This window comes from Erinaceus europaeus, chromosome 7 (assembly GCF_950295315.1).
Source record: "Erinaceus europaeus chromosome 7, mEriEur2.1, whole genome shotgun sequence".
NCBI lineage: Eukaryota > Metazoa > Chordata > Mammalia > Eulipotyphla > Erinaceidae > Erinaceus > Erinaceus europaeus.
The window spans coordinates 75,560,061-75,578,283 of NC_080168.1; the positions used below are offsets into that span (position 1 = coordinate 75,560,061).

Below are 18,223 nucleotides of genomic sequence, written 5' to 3' on the forward strand. Positions count from 1 at the left end.
TTTTCATTCAGGGCTGAATAGATATCTTGCCACTCCCTTCTGGCTTTTAGAGTTTGAGTGGAGAAGTCTGCAGATAATCTTATGGGTTTTCCCTTGTATGTGACTTTTTGTTTCTCTCTTGCAGCCTTTAGGATCCTTTCTTTATCCTTACTTCTTCTCATTGTGACTATGATGTGTCTTGGTGTCTTCAGGTCTGGGTTGATTCTGTTTGGTACTCTCTGGGCCTCTTGAATCTTGATCTCCTTTCTGTTATTCAGGTCTGGGAAGTTTTCTTCTATTATTTCTTCTGGAATGTTTGCTTCCCCTTCCTCTCTTTCTTCCTCTGGCAGGCCAATTATGCGAATGTTACTTCTTTTGAGATCATCCCATATGTCTCTGTTGTTGTTTTCAGTGTCTCTCAATCTCCTTTTGAGTTCTTTCACCTCTTTCTTCATTTTCTCTAACTCATCCTCTATCTGACTAATTCTGTTTTCTGCTTCTGTTAGTCTGCTTTCCCTTGCCTCAGCTTCTTTCTTCATTACAGCTTGAATTTCAGCTTTCAGTTCTCTAATTGCCTCAAGATAATCAGTATTTTCCTTGGGGGTCTCAACTGTTGTTTCGCTAATACTGCCATTCCTTTCCTCCAAAGTTGTTTTCATTTCTGTGATTAATAAGTTTATTATTGCTTGCATACTTTTCTTATCTATGGTTACTTCTAGATGATTTGTAGTTTCTTCTGGGCTCTTGTCTTCATTCATTGGAGTAGCAGTTTTATTTGTTTTTGATCTACCTATTTTTTCATTTATGTGTTTCCTTTCTTTTTATGCTCTGTTGTTCCTCAGTTGTTGTGTCTTGAGTACAAGTAACACTGTACTAAATACCTTTATGACAATTGCACTCACCAACCTCAGGAATTACAGTAGCAACTGAAGCAAGTATTGAAGTAGTTTAATCGTTACCAGTTAGCCAAACAATTTCTCCAGTCCGTGAATAAATAGTAACCAAATCCCAGTGTAGAAGAAAGAGAAAAGAAAGGATAGCAAGAATAGACAGTTATGCAAATCTACTATCCACTGTATATTCTAGGGGTAACAAGAGGGGAAAGGGAACTAGAGCAGAGATACACACATAGAGAGTCCACTCTGAGTCAGACTTCTTCCCCAAAATAATTCACAAATTCAGAAAAGCAAAGAAGAAGGAAGAAGTGTATGACAAGATTTAAAAAAAAGAGAGAGAGAGAGAGAGAGAGATGAGAGAGAGAAAAGGGAAAAGATAAGAAAAAGAGCTGTAATTAAAGAGCAGTGAAAGGAAATTCCCAAATGTGTATCAGTGAATTCAAAAAAGCACACTGTGGTGTGGTGGCTGGGGTTGTGACTTTGGAAGCTGTAGGATTAAGGAAGAAGAGATGACAAGAATGAGAAAAAGAAAAAAAAAAAGCAAGAAAGAGAGAGAGAGAAAAAAGAAAAAGATAAGAAAAAGAATAGTCATAAAAGGGCAGTGAAAGGAAAGGGTTTTTTTTTTTTTATTTTTAATTATTTAATTAGCCATGGGGTGAGGTGGGGGGTTGGCTACTTAGAAAGAAAAAAGGCCAGAGGTTTCAGAAGGGTATAGACTTAGAATTAATGATATTCCCTTGTGGGGCAGGAATTTGGTAAAGAAAAGAAGCTCCCCTCCCCTGCTAGGAACTGGTCCCCAGGGACCAGTTATGGGGGTGGGGGTGTCGGGAAAGAGGTATGCTTGAAAATTAAAAGGAAGAAAAAAAAATTTTCCCCCTTTTTTCCCTACTCTAATTCTTAACCCAAATTAAGTTATAGTCACCTCCTTGGTGTCACCACTAGGACCCCTTATTGGCTGGCCTGCTAAAGGCAGAAAATCCGACCGTTTCCAGGAGATGTGGTCAGAGCTCAGCCACTAGCAGCTTCTCAGTCTGCCATCTTCCGGGAAACCGCCCCCCCCCCCCCCGCCTGAAGCTTTTTTAAAGGATTTCTCAAAGATGAAAACTAGCTCCAAGTCCTTTTGATCCAATGAGAGCTGTACTCAAGGATGTCCTCGGATCTGCCCTCAGGCTCGCAGTGGTCCCTGGAGACTCCCAAGAGAAAGCCCTCGAGCTACAGTGCTCCCTCCTGGTCCTCTGCCAGCTGCCCAGCAGCGCTGTGCAACTGGCGGAGGAGCCGCCTTCCCGGGCTGAGGACAATGCCCGGTGCACCTGCCCTGCCCGCCGCCGCCTGGGAAGTCTGGAGCAGCCCACCCACTAGTCTGTGCCACCTCTACTCTAATTCTTAACCCAAATTAAGTTATAGTCACCTCCTTGGTGTCACCGCTAGGACCCCTTATTGACTGGCCTACTAAAGGCAGAAAATCCTACCGTTTACAGAAGATGTGATCAGAGCTCAAGCCACTAGCAGCTTCTCAGTCCGCCATTCCGGCTCCCCCCTCATATGTTCTATTTTCAATAAAGTTCTAAGTACCAGAAAATCATGCTCTCTCTTCAATTCTTTGTTGAGAAAAATGTGTGACGAACCTTCAGGATCTGGGACAGATGCTATTCCTCTTTCCCTTTAACAATATTAGTCAGACAGAATATCCATCTATCTATTTAACTCAATTTTTCTTTTTCTACCCCATTTATAAAACTGTTTTTTTATTTATAGCTTCTGTTGTTGTTCATTTGTTTTACAGCAATGAGATCCCATGCACCCATGAGTCACAGATTCCAGGTCAACATTTTCATTCTTTTTACTTCAAAATTTTCATTCTTCCTTGCCCTTATGTTGTGGTTCTCCTATGTGGTATTGGGGTTTAAACCTGGTAAGGCATTGGATCTAGCTGATGAACTTTATCTTGTCCCTGCTATTTAGTTTTATAATCATTCATCATACTTGAAAGGGAAAATATTCTCATCTACTTAAATTATGAGCAAAATATAAAATTAAATCATGCTCTTTCTTTCTTCACTTTATTTTATATTATTTCTCAACAGGATTATCGCTGGGACTCAATGCCTACATTACGAATGCAGGGCTCTTTAGCACCTATATTTTTTTCTTCTTGTATTTGATAGACACATAGGCAAATTAAGAGGGCTGGAGTCGGGAAGTCCTGAAATTCCCAAACAGACATGATGGGCCTAGACCTCGAATAAATCCCTCTCCCCAATGTTACCAGTCATCTCTAGCAGGCACAATACAATAGACCCCTTTGTGGGCCCCCATAGGACCTTGTCCTCAACTTGGATCAAAAACAGCAAAGAATGTTCCATCCTCTGAAGGGAGGCTGGACAACATACTCTTTGCTACACCTGAGGAAGATGGATTCTGATATTTGGGCAGATTGGAATGTTCCTACTCATGACCACAGAATGTGAGCTCACATATACAGGGATGCAGAGGTCATATAAGCTTCTAAGCTGAATATGGGCCCCAGATCACATCAAACTGATGGGGTTTACAGTCAACAATATTTATACACCTTTCCCATATTTGGGAGCTACTCTCTTCCCTGATCCAGCTTTCTGGTCCTTTTTCCAGCCATGGCATCATCTCCCCAGACAATAACTTGGATCCACCTGCATATCAGATATCAACAAAAGAAAACAAAACAAAACAACAACAACAAAAACCCTACTATAGTCATGGGCCTTAACTAAAATAGGCCTCCTAGCTATCTACAAAATGGAGGACCCTTCCAATTCTTCATCTGCACTATTCAGCCTTTAGGTTCATGATTAGTCAACAATTTGTTTGGCTTTAAAGTTAGCTCTCTTGTCAACCACCAGGTTCCAGATGCCAACCAGACTTCCTTGGACAGACAACCCTACCAATGTGTCCTGGAGCCCCGCTTCCACAGAGCCCTGCCCCACTAGGGAAAGAGAGAGACAGCCTGGGAGTATGGATCGACCTGCCAATGCCCATGTTCAGCGGGGAACAAATTACAGAAGCCAAACTTTCTACCTTCTGCATCCCATAATGACCCTGGGTCATTATGAGATGAGAGAGATCAAGAATAGGAAAGCTATCAGGGGAGGGGATGGGATATGGTGTTCTGATGGTGGGAATTCTGTGGATCTGTACCCCCCTTATCCTATGGTTTTGTCAATGTTTCTTTTTTATAAATAAAAAAAAATTTTTTAATTAACTTAAAAAATTAAGATGGTTGGAGTGATTGAGGAAGACAGACATCTGCAGCACTGCTTTGTCACTCATCAAGCTTCCATCTTGTAGGTGGGAACTGGAGACTTGAACCCAGGTTCTTGTGCATGGCAATGTGTGTATTCAACCAAGTGTACCACAATCTGGCACCAAATCATGACTCAAAATCAATGTTTAGTAAATAAAAGATTGTGTACGTGTTTAAGTGAGGGTTTTAAAAAAAATTTATTTATAAAAAGAAACACTGACAAAAACCATAGAATGAGAGGGGTACAACTCCACACAATTCCCACCATCAGAACTCCGTATCCCATCCCCTCCCCTGATAGCTTTTCTATTCTTTATCCCTCTGGGAATATAGAACCAAGGTCATTATGGAGTACAGAAAGTGGAAGGTCTGGCTTCTGTAATTGCTTTCTTCATTTTTTAATTGTGTGAAATTAGTCATTAAAAAGTTGAAAGGGGAGTCGGGCTGTAGCACAGCAGGTTAAGCGCAGGTGGCGCAAAGCACAAGGAGCGGCATAAGGATCCCGGTTCGAGCCCTGGCTCCCCACCTGCAGGGGAGTAGCTTCACAGGTGGTGAAGCAGGTCTGCAGGTGTCTATCTTTCTCTCCTCCTCTCTGTCTTCCCCTCCTCTCTCCATTTCTTTCTGTCCTATCCAACAATGACAACAACAATAATAACTACAACAATAAAACAACAAGGACAACAAAGGGAATAAATAAATAAAATAAATATTTAAAAAAAAATTTTTTTAAGTTGAAAGATGCATCTTTTTATTTTCCAAATCAATGTTCAAATTATTTTCCAAATCTTCCCAAATATATTCTCATTTTAAATTTTGCATATCAGTATTCTTTTAAGTTGGTCTCTTGATAACTGTATGAAGTCATAAAGGCTTAGTGTACCAGTTATGAAAGAAATTCTCAACTTCCATTGTCTGTACTTGACTTTAAGAAGATTGTGATTTATACCTAGGAATGGCTAGCTACCCTTTTTGACTTCATAGTCTCTGCTTTCCAGCCAATAATTGGTATCAAGTAGTTAGCTGAATGAAAACTGGCAGACATCCAGGCCAGACTTAAATAGGAATGCTTCCTTTTTTCTGAATACACTGAGACAAACTCATATTTAATTATATAATTATTTACAATTATATATTAATAATTTGAGATTATATGACACTTTTATAGTTTTTTGTTCTTTAGATGTTTTGGGAATGAACTATGCAAATTATGGACACAATATAAGTTTGAGGACTTATCCCATAAAACATTGAAATCTAGATAATAGGACTTACCTCTATTTCTTTTCTTAATTTTTCATGTGTCTGTTTTTCTTCCTCAATAAAACAAGTTTTTTCAATGATAGATTCCTTTGCAGTTATAATTTTATCCTTTAACTTTGTGATATCATCCTGAATGTTGATAATATTAAAAATACATAAGTGAAGTAATAAATTGTTTATAGGTCCAAGAGTTTCAATGTTTACATAATTTAAGAAAAATTAGCTATTAATTTAATTTTCATAAATAAAATGAAAACATTACTCTATACAGATAAAAGAATAAAGAATACCTGTACAAATAAGTCTGAGACTTGATAATTTAGTACATAAAAACAAAGAAGACATAAAAGAAAGTGGTAGCCATAATGGCAATTGTCCAGCTACAGTGAAAAAAGAAAACTTTTAAATTTTCTGGAAAAAAATAATAGCTTTTATTTATGTTTTTAACTCCCACACTCTTCAAAAAAAAAGTAAGAGAAACAGCTGCTTAAGATCATAGATAGATAAATAGATAGATAAAGAGAGAGATAGGTATAGATACAGATATAGATATAAATTTTTTTTTGCCATCACCAGGATTATCACTGGGGCTCAGTGCTGGCACTACAGATCTACTGCTCCAAGTGGCCAAGTGGCCATTTTGACCTTTTTTCTCTCTCTCTATTTTTTATTGTATAGGGCAGAGAGAAATTGAGAGGGGAAGGGTGTTGGTCATTAGGCCAGGTCCCCTGCATTGCTTAAGCTGTGGTCTATTTACATAATCATTGTTTTGCCTGAGACCTGCCCTGCCTGCAGGGTATTGGTTTAATCCCCACTGGTTAAAACCTTCGCAACAGCTGCTATGGAAGCTTGCTACCTCCGCGCTCTTTTATTCTCTCCACCCCCTCTCCTGGCTATTTCCTTTTCCTGCCACTCCCGTTTCATAAGATATAAATGTGTTTTCTCTGATCAATAAAAAATTGCATTGCATTGTGTTCCCACTCAGCCACGTGTTCCAGAGTGTCTCTCTCTGACGGCGCTAGCCTGGCAGAAGGGGAGATAGAGAAGGAGAGAGAAAGACAGACACCTGAAGACTTACTTCACCACTCATGAAATGTCCTACCTGCAGGTGGAGAGGTACAATTATTAATTTATGCTGTTGCATAATAGCATTGACATCACTACACTAATTCGAACTAGTCTGTATCTAAAAGCCTAGAGCGTCCCCATTTTCATACTTTATGCAACAACAGACACACTGTTCATTAAGACTGTTTGACTATATATTTTTAATTAACCCATAAGCAGCTTGGGGAGATTTCTTTTAGGTATTTGCAGATTTGGTATAGTTGTTACATAACCCACTTATATATCCAAGTTATTTTTAAAAATATTTCATTTATTTAAAAATATTTTTATTTACTTATTATTGGATAGAGACAAGAGTGAAATTGAGAGGAGATGGGAAGATAGAGAGGGAAAAAGGCAGAGAGATACCTGCAGACCTGCTTCACCATTCAAAAAGGGTCCCTCCTGTACGTGGGGACCAGGGATTCGAAACGGAGTCCTTGTGCATTGTAATGTGGTCATTTAACCAGGTGCAACACCACCTGGCCCCCTATCCAAGTATTTAAAGGTTATAAGTAAAGCTTCTGAATCTAGTTAGAACAGCTATAGATATTCAATTTAGTTTTTGATAAATTATTGCTTATAAATGCACTTGCAAAAAACAATAGAAAGTTTTGGTAAGTTATATTTCACACCTTTATTTGTTTCACCCAGTTTCCTTCTGGGTTTTGAAGATCTTGTAGCAGTTCCTCTTTCATTGTCTTTAGTTTTTCAACAAGCTCTCGTTTTTCATAAAGTTCAGTCATAAATGAACATTTCCTTTCTGCCTCCATCAAATTATCTTTATATGTTTTTATTTTTTCATAATAGTCATTATGTTTTATCATCTGTTCCTCAAAATCTTCTTGGGCTGCTTTTATGTCAAATCTAAGCTTTACATTTTCTGTATGTAAGGACCTGATTTGAGTTTCTAGGTTTCCACAGTGAAGTTTGGTAGTCTCTATGGCAGTATCTTGCTGATAGATTTGCCTTTCTGTTTCTTTAGTTTCTGTAGAGACAGATGCTATTTGTTTTTCAAGTTCACGTAGCTCATTCTGTAATATATTTCAACATTATTATTATTAATTCATGATATTCAACATGAGAGAAAAATCACTGCTTTGATGCATAGTACATGTAGGAAAATCACTTAACATAAAAATAATTTATCAGACATAAAAAATGATGCATAATAGAAGAGAGAATACAATAAAGTAACAAAATTATTTTATAACCTCTGAGGGAGCCCAAAGTTACACATTTTTTATTTTTATGTTAATCTCATTCCAAATATTAAGAGTTACCAATTATCTTAATAATTTATATATAAAAGGTATGGAATCAGAAGTACATGCTGAAGAAAAACATTATGATAAAAATGATAAGGTTCAGGGTTAAAAATAAAAAAACCTAAGGTCAAAAGTCCAGGTAGTGGCACACCTAGTTAAGTATACAAGCTATAATTTTTAAGGACCAGGGTTCAAGCTCCCAGTCTCACCTGTGGAGGGAAAGTTTCACCAGTGGTGAAGCAGGGCTGCAGGTGTCTCTCTTTCTCTCTAATTCTCTATCTGTCCTTTTCCTCTTGATTTCCCTCTGTTGCTATTCAGTAAATAAATAAGGTATTTAAAAAAAAAAAAAGACTAAGTCTAAGTCAGATAAATAGATCACTAGACAGGGAGTGTGTCTTGCCATGTACAAGGGTCAGGTTTGAATGCCACACCACGTGATAAAAGTCAAGGTATCAGGTACAGGTGGTGGCACACCTGGTTAAGAGGACAAACCTTCACAAGGATCCAGGTTTGAGACTGTGCTCCCCACCTGCAGGGGGTGTCACTTCATAAGTGGCAAAGCAGGTCTGCAAGTGTGTATCTAGCCCCCCCTCGCATCTCTCTCCCCCTCCTCTCTCAATTTCTCTCTGTCCTAGCCAATAAAGTGGAAAAAATTACCACCAGGAGCAGTAGATTCATAGTTTGGGCACTGAGCCCCATGGTTATGGAGGCAAAAAATAAAGTAAAGTAAAGTAAAATAAAATAAATAAAATAAAATAAATAAAATAAAATAAAATAAAATAAAAACCAAAGTATGAGGGGGAACTTCTGGTGCTGTGATGTCTCTCCCTCTGTCTATTTACATGAAAAAGTGACTTGAAAGTGGTGAAATTCGACATGCACTGAGGCCTGCCCCTACAAAAATGAAAAAAAACAAAGACCAAGTTTTAACATTTTTACTGTTATTTTACTTGCATTGCTCATTCTTTGCAAGCTTACTTACTATACCAAACCTTAATTTCTTCATCTGTAAAATTAAGATCAAGATGTCTGCTTTATTGCTGTAGGGTATTTATTTCAGTTTTCACCAGCACCTCCTTATAAAAGCCTAACTTTACTATTACTATTCTTTTATGGTTCTCTGAGAAGTCTCCAAGGACTCCTTTTCAGTCTTAATGGTTCTTTAAAATATAGACATTCTTCAGGATACAGTCACTACAATTTCCTTCTCTCCCATTATATGTACTTTTTGTGTAATTCATACTTATATTTTGGGCCATTGACATATTTATGATTCACAGCATGAAAGTGGCCAGTAGGTCAAGAGTCCTATTGACCAACTCATGCCGCAAAACAGATGCTTCTCTACTTCCACCACATCCTGATAATCTGTTTATCAGTTTATTGTCAGAACTACAAAACCTCAGTTACATATAATAGTGATTTTTGCTCATATGAATTGGTTAGTTGGGGTTCATTATATGGTTCTATAGACTTTAGCTGGCTATATTTAAATATTTGGGGTTTGGTTGACTGTAAAAATGACTTGAAAAAGTGTTTCTAAGACTCTGTGAGAACTATGATGTTTATCATTTGATGGAGGGAAAGAATTTGGGTTGTGAGTGTGATGTGGAGCTTTGCCCCTATAATTTTATTTTATTTATTTATATTTTTACCAAAACACTGTTTAGCTCTAGTTTATGGTGGTGCAGGGGATTGAACCTGAGACTTTGGAGCTTCAAGCATGAGAGTCTGTTTGAATAACCATTATACTAACTAACTTCTGCCCACACCTGTAATTTTATAATATTGTAAGTCACTATTACTAAGAAAAAAATATTTGACCAATTGGGTTGACTAGGGTATTTGGGATTTATTTTACAAGTTTGCTATTGTCCAATGAACTATATATGAGGCATGTTCTTTTCATGAAAGCATATGCAGGACAAAGTCCACTTATGTTAGACTATTATCAAATTTCTGTTCTGGTAACATCTGCCAATACCTCAGTTAGTCACATTTATCAGATGAATAATCTAGTGTTATAAATGTGTGCACCCACTATGGAAGGCCATTATAATGATAAATAGTAAAGGGGTATGAATATACAACAGGATAAAGATTTAGGAAAAAAATTTATTACAACACCCCTATAGTCTCAAACTCACTAATGAATGATTTGATTAAAAGTCATCTTTAATTTATTTTCTTTTTCTTTTTTTTTTTTTTTTACTCCAGGGTTATTGCTGGGGCTCAATATTATGAATCCATTGCTCCTGTCCTGGAAGCTTTTTTTTTTTGGATAGGAAGGAGAGCAATTGAGAGAGGGGAGACCTGAAACAAGTACAGCCTACAATATTTCCAGCTGTGACCATGAGCTGTGAGCTTAGACCAAGAGGGACTCAGAGGCTACACAGGCTCTGGTGCTAAATTTAAACAATATAAATGGGTCAGGTGGATAAATGTAAATACTTAATTCTATCTTTTTTTTTTTTTTAAGAATGGGAGCTACTCTCTGTCCTAACCCAACTTTCTAGCTCTTTTCTCTACTCTGACACCATTTTCTCAGACAATATTTTTATCCAACTTCATTCTAGCTATCAAACTCAAGCAAAAACTATCATAGTTGTGGGTCCCTAGAAATATGCTTAAAATGAACTTCCTAGCTTTCTTCTGCCCTTAAATCCCTAATCTCATCTGCTTTGTTCTTACTTTTTGGTTCCTTATTCATTAACCATTTTGTCTCACTTGAGGCCCTGCCACCTTCCAGACACCAAGTTGCAGATGCTACCATGATTCCATCCTGACTTTTTTGGGCAGACAACCTCACCGATGTGTCCTGGAATTTCACCTCTCCAGAGCTCTACCCCACTTGGGAAAGATAGAAACAGGCTGGGGGTATGGATCAATCTACCAACACCCATGTCCAGTGGAGAAGCAATTACAGAAACCAAAGCATCTACCTTCTGTACTCCAAAAACAACTGTGATCCATACTCCCAGTGGAGGAGAAGTTATAAAGGAAAAGAGGGCTCTGAACTCCAACTCTATTAGGACCCAGAGAAAAAGGAGGGAAAGGGGAGAAACATTTGGTTGTAACCCTATTAGGGTTATGTGTGGCTTGTAGGGAAAGAGAGGACTGGACCTAGAAGAAAAAGGGGGCAATTATGTACAAATGTAGACAGATGGTTGTAGAGATGAAGGTTAAACCATGTCTGTAGCCTTGGGAGAACCTCGGTGGACTGCAATGCAAGGATCTGGTGGTGGGAACAGTGTGGAATTATCCCTGCTGACATGTAATTTTGTAAATCAATATTTAGTCACTAATTAAAAAAAAAAGAGAGAGATGGGGAGATAGAGAGGGAAAGAGACAGAGAGACACCTGTACAGAACAGACTTGCTTCACCACTTGTGAGGTGACCCTCTGCAGGTGCAGAGCTGGGGGCTAGAACCCAGTTCCTTGCGATTCACCCTATGTGCGCTTATCCTGGTGCACCACTGCCCAGCCCTCTCACTTTAATTTCTTCTTCTTTGTATTTACCTTTGTTCATCAAGTTCTGTACATATTACCATTAAAGCAACTCTCAAGTCAATTTCTAGTCCTTTCTTTTTCTAGATGGTATGGTCAACCTCTTTAAATACATGTACATAATTTTGGGATGGAGGCACTAACACTGAGAGGAGACTCCATCTATCCTTTTTCTGGCAGAGACGATAAACAGAAATTACTTTGAAAAATACATCACACCAATGAGCCTCAATACTCATCTTTGTTTCTAATATTTCAAATGCCTAGTTGGCTTTTCTATATGGATATTTACTGGGTTGTTGTTGAGAAGTTACGACGTACTTTTCTATGTAAAACTGCACCATGGCTTTCCCTATAACTCAATATTAAACATCTCAATTATATCTGTTCATAAAAGAACAATATATATATATGATTTATCTATATATATGGGTATATATTTATATGTGTATATATTATATTACTCTCTACTGCTTCATTATTTCAATACACTGTATCTCTTTCCACCAAGATACTCAAAAGCCTAGAATGCATTCTTGATTATTCCCCTTCCCTTAGCCTATACAAGCTATTTACCAGCAAATCCTGATAGCTAACCCTTCAAAATAAAATACTATGCATACTTATGACAAATTTTTGCCCTGTTACATAGCTTCTATATGGTTTTCAATTTATATTTCACTATCTGTACCTATATATCTGTGCATTATCACACTCTTCTAATTATTGCAGTGTATAATAATTCTTAAAATCAGGTAATATAAGAACTTCCAACATGGTCAAAATTACTTGACTATACTAAATCTTTTACATTCCCACATGAATTTTAGACAGTTTATGAATTCCTCCAGAAACAATAACAACAACAACAACAACAACAAAAGAATAAGCTTGCTCTCCCCAAAAAGAAAAGTCCTGGACCAGATTGCTTCACAAACGAATTCTACAAAGCTTTCAGGAAACAGTTAATACCCATACTTCTGAAGCTTTTCCATAAGATAGAAGAAACAGGAATACTCCCTTCTACCTTCTATGAAGCCAACATCACCCTGATACCAAAATCTGATAGGGACAGAACAAAAAAGGAAAACTACAGACCAATATCTCTGATGAACATGGATGCCAAAATATTAAACAAGATCTTGGCCAACCAGATACAGCAACATATCAAAAAGATTGTTCATCATGACCAAGTCGGATTCATCCCAGGAATGCAAGGCTGGTTCAACATCCGTAAGTCAATCAATGTCATTCACCAAATCAATAAAAGCAAAGCCAAAAACCACATGATTATTTCAATAGATGCAGAGAAAGCCTTTCACAAAATCCAACACCCATTCATGCTCAAAACTCTACAAAAAATGGGAATAGATGGGAAATTCCTCAAGATAGTGGACTCTATATATAGCAAACCTACAGCCAACATCATACTCAATAGACAGAAACTGAAAGCATTCCCCCTCAGATCAGGGACTAGACAGGGCTGTCCACTGTCACCGTTACTCTTCAACATAGTATTGGAAGTTCTTGCCATAGCAGTCAGGCAAGAGAAAGAAATAAAAGGAATACAGATTGGAAGGGAAGAAGTCAAGTTCTCACTATTTGCAGATGATACAACTGTATACATAGAAAAACCTAAAGAATCCAGAAGAAAACTACTGGAAGTTATTAGGCAATATAGCAAGGTGTCAGGCTACAAAATTAATGTACAAAAATCAGTGGCATTTCTTTACGAAAACACTAAATCTGAAGAAGTAGACATCCAGAAATCACTCCCATTTACTGTTTCAGCAAAATCAATCATATACCTAGGAATAAAGTTGACCACAGAAGTGAAAACTGATATACTGAAAACTATGAGTCGCTTCGCTACTCAAGGAAATAGAAACTGATACCAAGAAATGGAAAGATATCCCATGCTCATGGGTTGGAAGAATAAATATCATCAAAATGAATATTCTCCCCAGAGACATATACAAATTTAATGCAATACCCATCAAAGTTCCACCAAACTTCTTTAAGAAAATAGAACAAACACTACAATCATTTATTTGGAACCTGAAAACACCTAGAATTGCCAAAACCATCTTAAGGAAAAGAAACAGAAATGGAGGCATCACACTCCCAGGCCTTAAACTATATTATACAGCCATCATCATCAAAACAGCATGGTACTGGAACAAAAATAGGCACACAGACCAGTGGAACACAATTGAAAGCCCAGAAATAAATCCTCACATCTACGGACATCTAATCTTTGATAAGGGGGCCCAAAGGATTAAATGGAAGAAGGAGGCTCTCTTCAATAAATGGTGCTGGGAAAACTGGGTTGTAACATGCAGAAGAATGAAATTGAACCACTTTATCTCACCAGAAATAAAAATCAACTCCAAATGGATCAAAGACCTAGGTGTCAGACCAGAAACAATCAAATACTTAGAGGAAAACATTGGTAAAACAGTTTCCCACCTACACTTCAAGGACATCTTTGATGAATCAAACCCAATTGCAAGGAAGACTAAAGCAGAAACAAACCAATGGGACTACGTCAAATTGAAAAGCTTCTGCACATCCAAAGAAACTATTAAACAAACAAAGAAACCCCTCACAGAATGGGAGAAGATCTTCACATGCCATACATCAGACAAGAAACTAATCACCAAAATATATAAAGAGCTCAGCAAACTTAGCACCAAAAAAGCAAATGACCCCATCCAAAAATGGGCAGATGATATGAACAAAACATTCACTACAGAGGAGATCCAAAAGGCTAACAAACATATGAAAAACTGCTCTAGGTCACTGATTGTCAGAGAAATGCAAATTAAAACAACACTAAGATACCACCTCACTCCTGTAAGAATGGCATACATCAAAAAGGACAGCAGCAACAAATGCTGCAGAGGCTGTGGGGACAGAAGAACCCTTTTACATTGCTGGTGGGAATGTAAATTGGTACAGCCTCTGTGGAGAGCAGTCTGGAAAACTCTCACAAGGCTAGACATGGACCTTCCATATGATCCAGTAATTCCTCTCCTGGGCTTATACCCCAAGGACTCCATAACACCCAACCAAAAAGAGGTGTGTACTCCTATGTTCATAGCAGCACAATTCATAATAGATAAAACCTGGAAGCAACCCAGGTGCCCAACAACAGATGAGTGGCTGAGAAAGCTGTGGTATATATACACAATGGAATACTATGCAGCTATCAAGAACAATGAACCCACCTTCTCTGACCCATCTTGGACGGAGCTAGAAGGAATTATGTTAAGTGAGCTAAGTCAGAAAGATAAAGATGAGTATGGGATGATCCCACTCATCAACAGAAGTTGAGGAAGAAGATCTGAAAGGGAAACTAAAAGCAGGACCTGACCAAATTGTAAGTAGGGCACCAAAGTAATAACCTTGAGGTGAGGGGTAGACATGCAGCTTCCTGGGACAGTGGGGGGTGGGAGTGGGTGGGAGGGATGGGTCACAGTCTTTTGGTGGTGGGAATGGTGTTTATGTACACTCCTAGTAAATGTAGTCATATACATCACTAGTTAATTAATACGAGAGGGGGGAAATTAATTCTATGTCTCGAAGTTTTTCAAAACACAAACTGAATCTTTTCTCAATATATGCAGTGTAACTGATATGCAGACTCTCTCAAAAGCCTAGACCAAGTAGATCGGAATCAACCAATAGCACAGCTATATACAAGATACTGGGTACTGTACAGCAAACCATAACAAAAGGACTTTTCAAAGTTAACCCAATTACCAAATAATGTGATGGTAACATTAAGTATCGATTGTCTTTTCGAACCCTAAGACAGAAGGAACCTCACATCTCCACTATAGAGCCCCTACTTCCCCCAGTCCTGGAACCCTTGGATAGGGCCCACTTTCCCGTATGCCTCTCCCAATCCATATCAAATAATTTGCATCTGCCAATCACAACCTAACCAACACAACGATTGCCACCTCAACATGCTTCAATTCAGACTGTGTCCAGAGACTACACGTGTGGAATGACAACCCTTCAGCTTCATTACTCGGGTGAGACCTTTCCTTTCATAGTATACTCTATTCCATCTCAGGTGGTTCACTTTCTAACAAAGTCCCAAAACCTAGATATACACTAGTTTCTGTGAGAGAGAGCATATGTTCACACGTATCCATAAACTACTGCAAAATATATACCTGAAAGCAGAAGTACACTAGAGTTTGCAGTGAGTATCCCCCTAACACTTCCTCTCCACTATTCCAAGATTTGGGTCCATGATTGCTCAACAATTTGTTTGGCTTCGTATGTTAACTCTCTTTTCAGTCACCAGGTTCCAGATGTCATCAGGATGCCGGCCAGGCTTCCCTGGACTGAAGACCCCACCAATGTGTCCTGGAGCTCCGCTTCCCCAGAGCCCCACTGTACTAGGGAAAGAGAGAGGCAGACTGGGAGTATGGACAGACCAGTCAACTCCCATGTTTAGCGGGGAAGCAATTACAAAAGCCAGACCTTCTACCTTCTGCAACTCACAATGACCCTGGGTCCATGCTCCCAGAGGGATAGAGAATGGGAAAGCTATCAGCGGAGGGGGTGTGATATGGAGAATGGGTGGTGGGAATTGTGTGGAATTGTACCCCTCCTACCCTATGGTTTTGTTAATTAATACTTTCTTAATTAAAAAAAAAAGAATAAGCTTGCTGATATTTTGACTTGGACTGTTTATAAATTATACAATTTTATGAATTAATTTGCACAGAGGCAATACTGAGGCTTCTGATTCATTAAAGTAGTATTTATCTCGATTTAGGTTTTCTTTAATTTCCCTCAGCAATGATTTGTGCTTTGTTCCATATAAGATCTTATAATTTATCTTAGTCTGCTTGGGCTGCCTTAAAAAAATTACCACAGTCTGATTAGTTTAACGACAGAAGTCCCCAATGCTCATTAAGCCTAACTGCCTTTAAAAGACCCTGTCTCCAGATATAGCTACACTGGGGATAAGACTTCAACTTATGAATTGGGGATGGGACACAGCTTGTCCATAACATAATATTTTTGTCAGTTTACCCCTAAGAATATTTCATAATTTTGATGTAACTGTAAATGACACTTCTGTTAATTATTTCAAATTTATGATTACTTTAGCATATAGAAACAAATTTGGATTTTATATACTGATTTTGTATCCTGAAGTCTTCTTAAACTCACTTTAGTCTTACTAATCACTTCTTATGGAGCTAGGGTCTCAAGTTGCTATGATTTTACTGCTCCAAAGATGAGTTTTTCATTCAGATAGAGAAACAGAAAGGAGAGACACCACAGTAACAGAGTTTCTCTTGGTGCCATGGCATTCTCATGTAGTGCACAGGCTGTGCACGTCAAAAAATACACTCAGGAGTTGGGCTGTAGCGCAGTGGGTTAAGCACAGGTGGCACAAAGTGCAAGGACTGGCATAAGGATGCCGGTTAAAGCCCCCAGCTCCCCACCTGCAGGGGAGTCACTTCACAGGCAGTGAAGCAGTCTGCAGGTGTCTATCTTTCTCTCCCCCTCTCTGTCTTCCCCTCCTCTCTCCATTTCTCTCTGTCCTATCCAACAGCAACTACAACAAGGGCAACAAAAGGGAATAAATAAATATTTAAAAAATCCTTTAAAAAATACACTCTACTTGGTGAGGTAGCTCTGGCCCTAATGGCTTTTAAAAATAGATTTCTCAAGACACTTGTTCTCTTTTTCAGTTTGGATGCCTTGTATTTCTTTTTCTTATAAGATTGCACTGACTTAAACCACATGTAATAGAAAATGAGTGGAAGCAATAAGAGCAGACATCCACGACTTGCATCTTGATCATCAGAGAGAAACACTCAGTCTTTCACCATAGATATAAAGCTGGATGTAGGATTATATAAATGTTCTTTCTTATGTTCAAGGAGTTTTTAATCATGAATGTGTGCTGGATTATGACAGCTGGATCTTTTATACATCTAGAATTCTCTTAAACATAATCTAATCGTCTGTTTATTTGCTTATACTCCATCAAAATCTTCCTATTACTTTTAGAATAAATCCTGGTTTCTTAACCAGAGAAAAGTTATAATTCTCTCAGTACTTCTCAAAACACAACTCTTATACTACACAACCCAAATGATTTAAAGTTCTATGAACATACAGATGCTATTTCAAGCCTCTTTGAATTTTCTCAAATTCTTTCAGTTTGATGTATCATCCTATTCCCCCCAAATCCTTAAACATATCCCAGACAGTCATCTATTCAAGAGAAATCCAACTCTCTGAGATCATTCCTTCAGTGTTTAGTCTGTATCCATATTTTCGTGATTGATACTTCTCTGTAATGATGTGTTTACTTCTTTAATTCCTTCAATAGGTGGTGAGCAATTTAAGAGAGAGGACGTTTAACAAAAGACTTCAAAGAAAGTAAATCCTTTGTGGTTCAGGAGGTGGTACAGTAGATAAAGCACTGAACTCTTAAGTATGAGGTCTGAAGTTTGATCCATGGCACTGCATATGTCAGAATGATATTCTGGTTATCTATCTCTGTCTCCCCCCATTCCCGTCTCCTGTTAAAACATAAAGCTTTTAAAAGAAACTCCTTAATATCAGTAAAATAATGTGTGAAAGTCTTTGAAGACTGAGTTTCACAGAATGTTTCTTTATAAAAATCTAAGACATTGTTACTTTTGCTTTATATTCTGTTGGTAAAATATACTGTTTTTCAGAAGTGATTATGAAGAAAATAAGAAATCTGTAAGAATTTTCTTCTATAGGAAATCTATATTGCCATGAAAGTATAATTATTATCTGAAATGTCTGATAATGCATTGTCAGGTTTGTGTGGCAGTAAAGTGTTAAGAGTTATGAGGTGTAAAATAAGTCAAGTAGAGTTGGAAGAGCAGATAAAAAGTCTAATTAGGTAGGTT

The 18,223-nt window shown here is 37.9% G+C and overlaps 1 protein-coding gene across 5 annotated transcripts in view; it reads right to left on the minus strand.

The window, feature by feature from the left end:
* Nucleotides 1–18,223, minus strand: part of CCDC122 (coiled-coil domain containing 122) — a 67,452-nt gene that overhangs the window by 11,370 nt on the left and 37,859 nt on the right. For all 5 annotated transcript variants that reach the window (XM_007526614.3, XM_060194797.1, XM_060194798.1 and 2 more), the window contains 2 exons: nt 7,158–7,556; nt 5,428–5,544 (listed from right to left, as the gene is read on the minus strand). In XM_007526614.3, coding sequence (XP_007526676.1) covers nt 5,428–5,544; nt 7,158–7,556 — 516 coding nt within the window. The remainder of the gene's footprint in view (nt 1–5,427; nt 5,545–7,157; nt 7,557–18,223) is intronic.